This window comes from Ptychodera flava, chromosome 21 (assembly GCF_041260155.1).
Source record: "Ptychodera flava strain L36383 chromosome 21, AS_Pfla_20210202, whole genome shotgun sequence".
Classification (NCBI taxonomy): domain Eukaryota; kingdom Metazoa; phylum Hemichordata; class Enteropneusta; family Ptychoderidae; genus Ptychodera; species Ptychodera flava.
The window spans coordinates 18,844,866-18,856,116 of NC_091948.1; the positions used below are offsets into that span (position 1 = coordinate 18,844,866).

Below are 11,251 nucleotides of genomic sequence, written 5' to 3' on the forward strand. Positions count from 1 at the left end.
GCAACAGCATGCGTCTGTACCCCGAGGGACTGTGACTATCAATTTGCGAATTAGAACACAGACTGCAGATGAGGTGTGTTATAATATACACATATTGACTGGCCATGAGGGCAACAGCATGCGTCTGTACCCCGAGGGACTGTGACTATCAATTGGCGAATTAGAACACAGACTGTGGATGAGATGTGTTATAATATACACATATTGACTGGCCATGAGCCTGCATCTGTACCCCGAGGGACTGTGAGTCACCCCCAAAAATAGACCGTTTCCCCAAGGCCGTAGGCCGAGGGAAACAGTCTGTTTTGGGGGTGACTTACAGGCCCGAGGGGTTAAAGACGTATGCTGTCGCCCGCGTGGCCAGTTAATATGTGTTTTATAACACACCTCATCCGTAGCCATGCATAAGAACGTACTATACACAAAACTAGTCGCATGAATGATGTAATATGTTGAAGTGGTTCGGCAAAAAAAAGTATTTTCCCCATAGGGTCGCAATACTTCTGCAAAACGTTCAATGCACCTTTGACTATCGTTTTCGTTCGTTTCGAGTTCTTGTTGGAAACCAGAGCATTCAGTTCTTCTTAAGAAAGTAGGATAAACAGAGAAATTTGTCGACTATCGTTTCGCTCGGCCGCAGACGACATCTTTGTTTACATTCCAGTTCGCGCATGCGCCAATGTTTTTTTTGACGTCAGCGGGCATCATTTTTCGGACCTGATGCCTAGCAGGCAAAGGCAACAGTTCCGACAAATGATGCCTGATGACGTCGTTTACGTGGATCAGCACAAAAAGAACGCATCCCACGTGACTATCAATTGGAGAATTAGAACACAGACTGCGGATGAGGTGTGTTATAAATAAAGAATGCCGCCCGGCGTTTCTCGGCAGGTGAGTTCCTGTGGATGGAGGTAGTAGAGAGAGTCACCATCAGTCTCTCTTGGCCCGTTGACAATAATGCCTCTAGAGGGCGTACCATCGTCTCGGTGAATCATGACTTTCAGTGTCCTTGGGACACATTTATTGAACTCGAGAAATGTAGAAAAGTGTACATCTCACTATTGTTAGAAAACAAATTTATAGAACAGGGACACTGACATGAAAAGTATTAATAGCATCACTGGCAATTACAACATAGTACAACGAGATATTTTTACTGTATCACTTCCTATGTGTAATTATGAACGTCAGGAAATTCAGTTAATTCTTAGATGCAGCTGAAATGCTGTTGGTCTTCATAATTTGACGACAGCTTTGTACAGTATTTATAAGATGAGATGACAAAGTATAGTGATAATTTTGAGCCATCATAATCACTGTTTATACCTGGGTTAACTCTATATTGGGAAAATAAAAAAAAAATTGATTTAAGAAAAACTGACGGTGAAAATTTTTATACTCCAAGTCTTGGAGCTTTGGCCCCACAATTGATAGATCAGGAAAGAATAGTAAAACTTTGAGTGCGAATATTTTTGTTCCAGACACATTCTACCTTCATAAATTCTTCGGAAAGATGGAATAACATATTTCAACTTTTGCACTTTTCTTCTATGTCTCCATGACATCAAATGTTTCTCGTCTCATCACGAAATGTGTAGCATTGGTATGCACTGATGATTGCTTTATCGCGCCCTCTTTTGCCGCAGGTCGGTGAAATATCAATTGAACGTTTAAATTGCTTGTTCCTGAAGGACTAACAGTGTTGACAAGATTGATCTGTTTTCACTCAAACTGCGGTTTTGAAATTGCGAGAGGGATTATAGTAGTTAAAATTACAGTCAGTGTAGATTTTCTCATTTTTGAATAAAATATCATTGACAAGGTCGGTCTCTCTCTCTCTCTCTCTCTCTCTCTCTCTCTCTCTCTCTCTCTCTCTCTCTCTCTCTCTCTCTCTCTCTCTCTCTCTCTCTCTCATAAGAGAAAAAGGAAGCGTTGACGTAGAAATAGATTTTTTCCCAATTTGCTCAAGTGAATTTTTGATCATAAAAAAATACATAAGTGCGCATGATCAACACGTATAAAAACGCATTACTTTTTACTTTCCACAGTTCAATCATATGTCCATTTCTATGCCAGTGCTAATATCAGACTGGAAAAGAGTGCCATACGAACGTAAGAACGGAACAAGGTAAAAGGTTACTCTTCAGGTCACGACAACCTTGCTCATGACCTTGTGTCTCTTTTGACTAAACCTTCCATTTCCATTTTCTCGAATACCTTCTCTTCGACGATAATACGGTTCATGAGATTTCCCCGCTGACCTTCGAAGGAATAATCCACTGTTCCCAAGGGAAAGAAGTTGCCATGGATACGGACATAGTCACAGATGTGAAAGGTCAGAATTGAGGTGATGAATTCCCTGGAGGGACGATCAATCACATTTTCCACATATCTGTTGAGAAGAGGGTTGGGAATTGGAGGTAAAGAAGAGTTGTCGGAGTGGTTGAAATGGTTCGTTTGATTCTTAAAGTCTTGTCGTTTCCGCCTTTTGTCATCTACTGTCACTCCACAAACCTCTATAGCTGGTCTTGTTCTACAGTAACTTTCTACATTTTTCGACGTCACGAATCTCGTTGTTCATACAATCCAAAACGAGTAAATATGATCGATAAAGGTGACAAGCATGCAATGGAGTTGAAATATACACATCACTAGTAAAATACTCTACATATTTGTCGAAGCCAACGTTCAAACTTACAACTCCCGGATGTATCGAAGAAAGTCCGGATGAATTATTCGAACTTCCGATATGATGACTTGTGCGCCATTTGACTCATTCGCCCTGGAAGAAAATAAACACATTCATTTAAACAACCATGTAGCTATATAACTAAGACTGGTTTCTTCTTTCTCTTAGTTTTTTCATGTTAATCTCTACCAAGTCCATGGTCGATATTGTAAGATGCGATCGCACACTGTAGTTGTTTTATATTGCCATCCTTACAAGTATGATCTTTCAGTCTCTTTACATCTGTCTCGCCAAGTTGTCTCTAACTTCATCGTTTCATTGTCTGACATTTACTTCTCTAAGAGTAAGATAACATAAGATAAAGATAAGATAAAACTTTATTAAATCCCTAAAAGGGCAATTTGAATGCCTGCTTGACGAACGATACAAAAAAAAATTCAAAAGTCAAAAAGCACAAAAAACACAAGGCCATGAAAGCGAAAACAAAGACAAAATGAACATGGCTGTTAATTTCCACGATTAAAATTTGCGTTAAAAAGACCGATAGCTTGTGGAATAAAAGAGTTTGCGTAACGCTGGGTACGGGCTACCGGTGGCCTAAGTCTGCCACTTCTAACAATGCGTTTATCGACCAAGTCGTGATGTAGTGGATGAGTCTCATCGGTCAGAGTAAGGGTTACTTTCTTATCAAGTCGGTCACGGTAGATAAGGTCAACTTGTCGCTGTGAATTTCCGATGATTGTTTCCACCTTCTTTATGATTTTGTCAAGCCTAGCTTTCTCTTGCTTTGAGATGTTACAACCCCAACAGACAATACAATAACTTAAAACACTGCTGATAACGGCATTGTAAAATGCAGACAGGATCTCTTTCCTTACATTAAAAGACCTTAATTTTCGAAGACAATATATGGGAATTAAGCTTTTTCAACATTGCTTCAACATGAAAACGCCAGCATAATATACTATCAATAGTGATACCCAAGTACTCATAAGTCACAACTCTGCAAACATTTTCACAAGAGTGTCAACAGTCCCGTCCCATCAGATCTATGTTTCTTCGTCACATTCCCTTCTGCCCCACTCAACATTGACCAGTCCGTCTCTCTATCTATCGTGAATACGTGAATCCACTTACAAAGATCTTGTTCTATCGGTTGCATGCCATTTAATCCACTGTTTGATCCTTTCCCAATCACCATGGCTCTTTTGTACGATCAAAATCAATATAACTTTTTCAGCATTTTCCAATCCCTGCAGAAAAGAAGATCCAATACTATGCGGATCATAATCATCGTAATTGCAACAGCAAATCTACGTTTTGATGAATTCCGACTGCATAAATGATAACCGTTCAACACCAGTACATTCCGTTATATACTGATCAACACAGGTATTGCGCATGTGCAGTTAACCTATAATTTGGCATTTTTATATCGTATCGAAAGGAAACTACAATATAATAGTTTATTCATTATGCATTGATCATACAATCTTTTGTCAAAGTTTCTATCTCCAGTATAAATCTCACTTGATAACTAAAATTCTGATATTAAATCGATACTTTTTTGCCGAATCGAATATTTAAAAGTTTATGATTTACATATTTCGTCGATCGCCATTGGGGTTGACTCCGAAGCAAAGACATTCACTTAGCTTACCTGTATACTCCCGTTTACTCTATTCGTCTTAAACTTTTCAAGGCCATTTACACTTGTCACAACGAAACTTGATTTCCATGGATGTGACTTGTCCGAAGCTGGCAGCTTGTCAACGTTAAATCTGCAAATATTACGAGAGGTATTTCAGGAAATCTTTTTCATCTTCGTTTTCTGAGGTTGTTTACAGCGGGTGTTTTACAAAATTGTTTTCAAAGAAAACTTGGTTCGAAAGAAGAAATGTTCATGGTAATTGCCAAACTGCGATATTGTTGGATTAAGCCTAGTTTTGTGATGAACCGCAATTCAGGTCTGTATGATCTATGAACACGTACATTACTAGACTGGAAGATCCGTCGCTTGAGGGCGCTCTCTGCGCTCCCTCGAGCGATGGCCCTTTCAGTCTAGTACGTACATAGACTGGCCCCCAGTCGCCTGGCTTTTCTTGGCATACTACCTGGCCAAGGCGTTCACCCCACGATATATGCAACAGCCTACTATTAGCGTGTCGGTCTGCTGATGTTTAGAACTTCAATTCATTATATGTTTTGATAATTATATGCCCACAGACTTGGAGCAAGTCTAGTATATTACTGTAACTCTGTTCTTCCGATTATTTCTACTCAGTAATCCATCATGACGATTGCAACGTTGTTGGCAACAGAAATGTGGTTGACTGGTGATTGTGATCTATTTCAACATTGTTCATTCATATTTACCCCATTCCTAACCATTACAGGTGACTGAACAGATAATCGGGTCTCAAACTTCAAAATGTTTTTGTTCAAAAACACCTCTTTTTACCTGTGAGAAATGAAACGTCTTTCCTCCAGGTAAATAAAGAATATTTCAGCAATCCCATCCATTTATTGACTGAAATTCGATCGGGATGAAAGTTATTATTTTGAAATAAAACACCAACGGTTTAATGAAAATGCCCTATCTCTATCTGCAAACACAAAACCAGATTGATTCCAAGACACAATGACCTGATTCATTGTCTGCTTTCCTCTTTATTCTTATTAGACATGGATGTTTAAATTCGTATCTTTCCTCCTAATTTTAATCAAGATATCAGATACACAGGTTCAATGCCCTTTATATCCAGGTTATCAATATAATGATTCGTTCATCTGTCAGGACTTGGAGGCAGTACCTGTAATGTATGTGTTGTACATATCTTCTACTTGTAAAGTCTCTTCTTGGACTTGGCAGTTGACTTTCCGTTGTTAGAGTGCAATGAATGCATTGCTTTCCTTCGACCGATTGTCGGTCGTACATCCATAAATCCGGCAATATTCTGAGTAATTTCTTCATCTCTGTTTCAGTGATATATGCACAGACCAAAACGAAGTTATGGTAGTTAAACAAAAACCTTCTGGTCAAATAAAAGTGAATGAATCGGCCATATAATATACGTCTACACTCTTACTAACATTGCGACCTTGTGAACGGTTTTATTTCATAGGTAAATAGGAACATAGATACATATAAACATATGGAAACATGCATGCAACCAGAAACATACATACATACATACATACATACATACATACATACATACATACATACATACATACATACATACATACATACATACATACATACATACATACATACATACATACATACATACATACATACATACATACATACATACATACATACATACATACATACATACATACATACATACATACATACATACATACATCCATCCATCCATCCATCCATACATACATACATACATACATACATACATACATACATACATACATACATACATACATACATACATACATACATACATACATACATACATACATACATACATACATACATACATACATACATATCAAATTCAAATTTCGTCAGCCGGATGTTTGTAACTCCGAAATCGTTGATTTATTCTGCAAAAAAAAAAACCCGAAAATTTCACCAACAAAACGGTAATATTTAAACTTCTTGGGAATTTAATATCCCTAACGTGCATTGCTGGTCAGTTAGCCGTCGCTACTAGACATAGCTTACCTTCGACTGATACACCCTTGATACCAAATGGTGGGTAGTCGCTCGTTAAACTGGGGTACACATTGTCCTCTGTCAAAAACACAGGAACATCTGGCAGGTATCGAAGCCGGAACCATTGTGAAGATGTTCGAATCATCGTCAGTGAACCAGGACAAACATTGTGCTGGAAAATATAGCGATGTATGATAGGAACAACAAAGCCAATAGAACAATAACTCGCTTGAGATAAACACAAGGTATACAGGATCAGCTGATTGGTGGGGAAAAAGATGTTCGCAAGCGATTCGGTACTATATATATATTTTATTCTCTCAGTGGGTGGGGACCAGGGTCGTTCTTTTACGTTAGTAGGCGGGGAAGAAGGCGTGCGACTCTTATATAATTGTGGACGGGGAAAATTTTGTTTTCATTTCATCGTGGGCCACTTGAAAAACGAACAGCGGGCAAACTTATCATCGAATGCGGGTAACTCCGCTGGCAAGTTCAACATCATCATATCGGTGATTCGGGCGTACTGTTTTTTTTTATGATTTTGTCATATCAATGGTATCACTGCTAGCGTCATCGTTCTCCAACTCAGAACGAGAGCGCGATTTTTGAGTCTATAGTAAAAATAAGTCAATACAAACATGAAAGATAGCACATTTTAGTAGGAAGGACAAAAACATGTGTAAATTAGGGGGAAGTTTGGAACTTTTGTTGTTGAGAGCAGGGAATTGGAGAGTATGTGTGCTGCGAGAAGGGCGCTAGGCATTTTTACTAGTGGGGAGGGAGCGAGGGATATATATGATGGCAGGGGAAGCTTTTAACAATCGTGGCGCGAGGGCAGTAGCGAACAGCCTTCACTTTCCCCCGCCACCTTTTTGCCCAAAATTATTTAAAATACCACCATCGAAAACTCCCTTGTTGTTGTTTTTAACATACTATTGGATATCCCTGAAGTAGAATTCATCATTTTTGTTTTTAATGAAATTTCTACGAAAAGTTTTCGGTTGGACTGAAAAGCAAATAAATCGGATTTCAAAAGAACCTCATCTTTTGATTGGCCTGTCTACAAAGGTTCTACCTATTGATTCGTTAGCATCATATACTATCGATACTATAGAGGGCGCTCCCGCCTAACACCGCTCACCTTGACTGGTTTTCCTTTCGAGGTTTCACTGGAAGTCGAATTTACGACATTGCCAATGTCGTTTTGATCATGTGCAAGCGCTGGCATCTCTAAAACATTAACGTTTTCCATTCTTTCTGGGAGATTGTTTCTCGAATATGTCCGTGTGTTATGCCATTGTACCCTCTCATCAATAGGCTCACTAGTTGGCAAGATAGTCCATCGTTGGTGTTCATTGTTCCGATAATGGACGAATATGTAAAATACAGTGACGATTGCCAGTCCAACAAAGAAGAGCGAGGCTTTCCTGGTTTTGAAGCATGACCTTGTCGTTGAAGCCGATAGAAAGCGGCTGGCTGATGTGAACTTCAATGCACTTGGCATCTGGCTTGATTTTCACGGCAAGTCGATGTATGCGCACTGCTGATCTTTTGAATTCAACTGCTATTAGTGGGAGCATAGGTAACACAGACGGTGTTGCGTCATATCGATGTAAGTGTACAGCAATGTCCGGATGTTTGATACAGTGCCATACCGGTGACTTCTTTGTGTATACTTGTTACCTTGCCCAGAGATAGCGTTAATTCTGCAAGATACAAAAGATAGACATCTCGATCTTGGTGTATGATTTTTGCATGGATGACTTAGGCAAGTGATCACGTTTATGTTTATGATGTTTTTGCATAGATAATAGATGCAGGGTTACATCTTTTATCTTGTTTTATATCTTAAAAGTCGAAATAAATATTTTTATTTATGTGTATGCTTATTCTGTTTGCCTTTACATGCTAAAAGTGACCCTATAATGGCACATTGCGTGTAATTTTGCACGGATCATTGCTAAAAGATACAGAGGCCACCGTACCAAGGGTTAGAATATAGACACCCTTTCGTTGGTTCATCTCTGTGTCACTGTGAACCTATCGTTTGCACCTATGATTTGTGTGTGTGTAAGTTTAGGGTGCAACAACAATCATTTACGTGAAAATGTCACAGATTTGAATGTAATTTTTTTTATGTTGGGCCATTAGTACATATTACGCATACTTCACAAATTTGATCTACGAAAGTGTCTCTCCACATTACATATAGGGTGGTAATGTTTTGGTCCTTGCCACCAAATCGCCCATGTTTGCGCTATCTCGGATACACAATGCCCATTTCAAACAAAATAGGGGTTAAATTGCTTATTATTCGGTTGGCATGATATCAAAGGCCCATCTTTTCATTCGATTGTGGCATGAACTGTATTATGGCGAGACAAGCAAATTGACCGAACAAAACATGGCGGACAATTATCGAAAGACGGTGTTGGACTAATCGAGTTCACCACTAAAGCCTTATAGAAATCGTCTACGAAAAGATTTTTTTGTAAACGTTCATTGAAAACCATCCTCAAACGTTCATTGAAAACCATCCTCAGATCTGGGGTCATGAGTAATTCACAACTGACAGAAACGGCGTGGTTTTATCCGTGTAACCGCAATATGCGGATAGAGATGAGTTAGACAAACCACAGTCCCTCTATCCACTGTGGACAAACAGATACTGACAAACACAGACTAGACGACAGAGGGGACTAGGAGGGGAGGGTGTGTAGGAAGGAAGGGGGAATGAAAGACTGCTATGAGGCACAAAACGCAGAGGAGGGAGATGTACTGCGATTGACCGGGTGTTGTGCTTTTTGTGTGGTCCTTGGTGTTTTTGAATAGTCCGGCGATGTTTTCCTTTCTGTATACGGTTTTGACGTTAGAAGACGCCTGGCGTCTTATCAAACTTTGAATACGACGTTGAACCAGTAGATATTGAACATTTAAGTTTTCACGTCTGACAAGTTAATGACCAATGATTCCTGATTAAAGTCTAACGAATTTCGTTCCCAGTCTACTGATCATGTGGCAGATACTACGTCGATCCTGACTGGATATTTTCATTGTCAACCAATACATATACCTGACTCTCTCCTAATATTTCCGTAAACTTCGACGGTTGAAAAGGTCTGGAACCATACCATGAATACGTTGATTTTTGAGAACTCACATCTTTTTCGTTGACTTACCAAAACACACGTTGGAATCGCATCAATTATCTTCCTCCTCAACTCAGATCCCGATAACGTGTTTTTGGAATCCAATTGAAGTACTACGTTGTTATGAAGTCCGCCATTTCGTCGTAAATAGCCGGCTTACAACACTATTGCCTCATTCAGTCACACGGAAATCCAGCATATCACCGTTTTAAACTTTTCCTTGACAAATAAAGTGTCTTCTTAACGTCAAATGATTTAAATAAGCGGGTGTGTCGATATTTAGCCTGAAATCTATCCGAACGTATTTTTCCACAGACGAAAATAACACTATTGTTGTCGCATTGAAAAAATCAGGATTGGGGGCGCTCTTCAGAACCGCACAACCCGTTGCCGACAAGCTATATGGAATATGTGTCGTCATTGTACATGCTTCAGCACCTCATCGAATATAGGGCCATAACAATGTTCTTAATTCTTTCTGCATGACCTTATATTCTCGCAATTCTTACCTTTCGTTCTGTCACGATATAAGGATAAACTCTACTTGACAGAATTTGAATGAGTTGGAAACCTGACTGTGAAATTTGATTAGGTTTCAAATTGTCTTTTTGCATGTGTCGCCCCTCTCTCTCTCTCTCTCTCTCTCTCTCTCTCTCTCTCTCTCTCTCTCTCTCTCTCTCTCTCTCCTCTCTCTCTCTTCTCTCTCTCTCTCTCTCTCTCTCTCTCTCTCCCTACCTACCTACCTACCCCAACCTCAATCTGTCTCAACCCCTTTATCCTGTCTAATGATAAAATGCCAGTCTGAGTTGCTCCGATACCATACTTAACCCAAACGATAGACTGTCGACAGTCCCTCGTGTCTTCTTTTGACCGGAGTCACTTTATTACATGTAAGTGCGGTAGCAATCCAACATAGGCGATCGAGCGCCGAAGGCGCAAGGCCAAGTGCCGAAGGCACAAGGTCGAGTGCCGAAGGCACGAGGAGTCGCTTATACCAGCAAATACCGGAAGCTACGCCAATGATACGCGAAACCAAGCGGTACAAGCGACTGGCGAGAGTCTACCCAAACGACAGCAAAACGTAATTATAAGGGTCATTGGAATCTGCTGACATGGCATTTTTTTAGGCGAAGCTCACTTTTATTCATCTGAAATAGGAAATTCTGGTCGGATGAAATAAAATTGACAGAGTTTCATAAAATTTCCTTACTGAATACAATTACGAGTAACAAAGTAATTTACGATAACAGTGTGCGATTTCAATGATCGAACTCAGTTTTACCGTCGGCCTGTCTGTATGTATGTATGTATGTATGTATGTATGTATGTATGTATGTATGTATGTATGTATGTATGTATGTATGTATGTATGTATGTATGTATGTATGTATGTATCTATGTATCTATGTATCTATGTATGTATCTATGTATCTATGTATCTATGTATCTATGTATGTATGTATCTATGTATCTATGTATCTATGTCTCTTTGTGTCTGTGTGTCTGTTTCTGTGCGTGTTTGCACGGATATGGAAAGGATGGATGAATGGGTGGATGATAGTGGGTGACTTATCTCTGTACATATCATCAATCACACGGAATCTTTCCATGTCTCATCTCTGATCTCTCAGTCATCTCTTTATCTTTATTTCTAATATTTGCTCTAGTTCCTCATTAAGACCATATGAACATGGTTGCATCGAAAAAGGGACATCCCAGGATATCAACCCCATT

The 11,251-nt window shown here is 39.4% G+C and overlaps 1 protein-coding gene across 1 annotated transcript; it reads right to left on the minus strand.

Annotated features, from left to right (window-relative positions):
• Nucleotides 1–984: 984 nt before the first annotated feature.
• Nucleotides 985–9,875, minus strand: LOC139120988 (uncharacterized). The gene is made up of 8 exons (XM_070685571.1): nucleotides 9,548–9,875; nucleotides 7,510–8,074; nucleotides 6,378–6,540; nucleotides 5,503–5,665; nucleotides 4,350–4,470; nucleotides 3,827–3,942; nucleotides 2,699–2,782; nucleotides 985–2,392 (listed from the first exon to the last, which is right to left on the minus strand). Exons 2-8 carry the CDS (start codon nucleotides 7,870–7,872, stop codon nucleotides 2,164–2,166), a joined length of 1,239 nt encoding a protein of 412 aa, XP_070541672.1. The 5' UTR covers nucleotides 7,873–8,074; nucleotides 9,548–9,875; the 3' UTR covers nucleotides 985–2,163.
• Between the last annotated feature and the right edge of the window lie 1,376 nt (nucleotides 9,876–11,251).

Coding starts and splice junctions, on each gene's coding strand:
- LOC139120988 (XM_070685571.1), bottom strand. CDS start 7,872: ATGCCAAGTGCATTGAAGTTCACATCAGCCAGCCGCTTTCTATCGGCT. Junction 4,471..5,502: donor GTACAACACATACATTACAG/GTACTGCCTCCA, acceptor TAATATTTGCAG/ATTTAACGTTGACAAGCTGC. Junction 2,393..2,698: donor CTTCGATACATCCGGGAGTT/GTAAGTTTGAAC, acceptor TCTTCTCAACAG/ATATGTGGAAAATGTGATTG.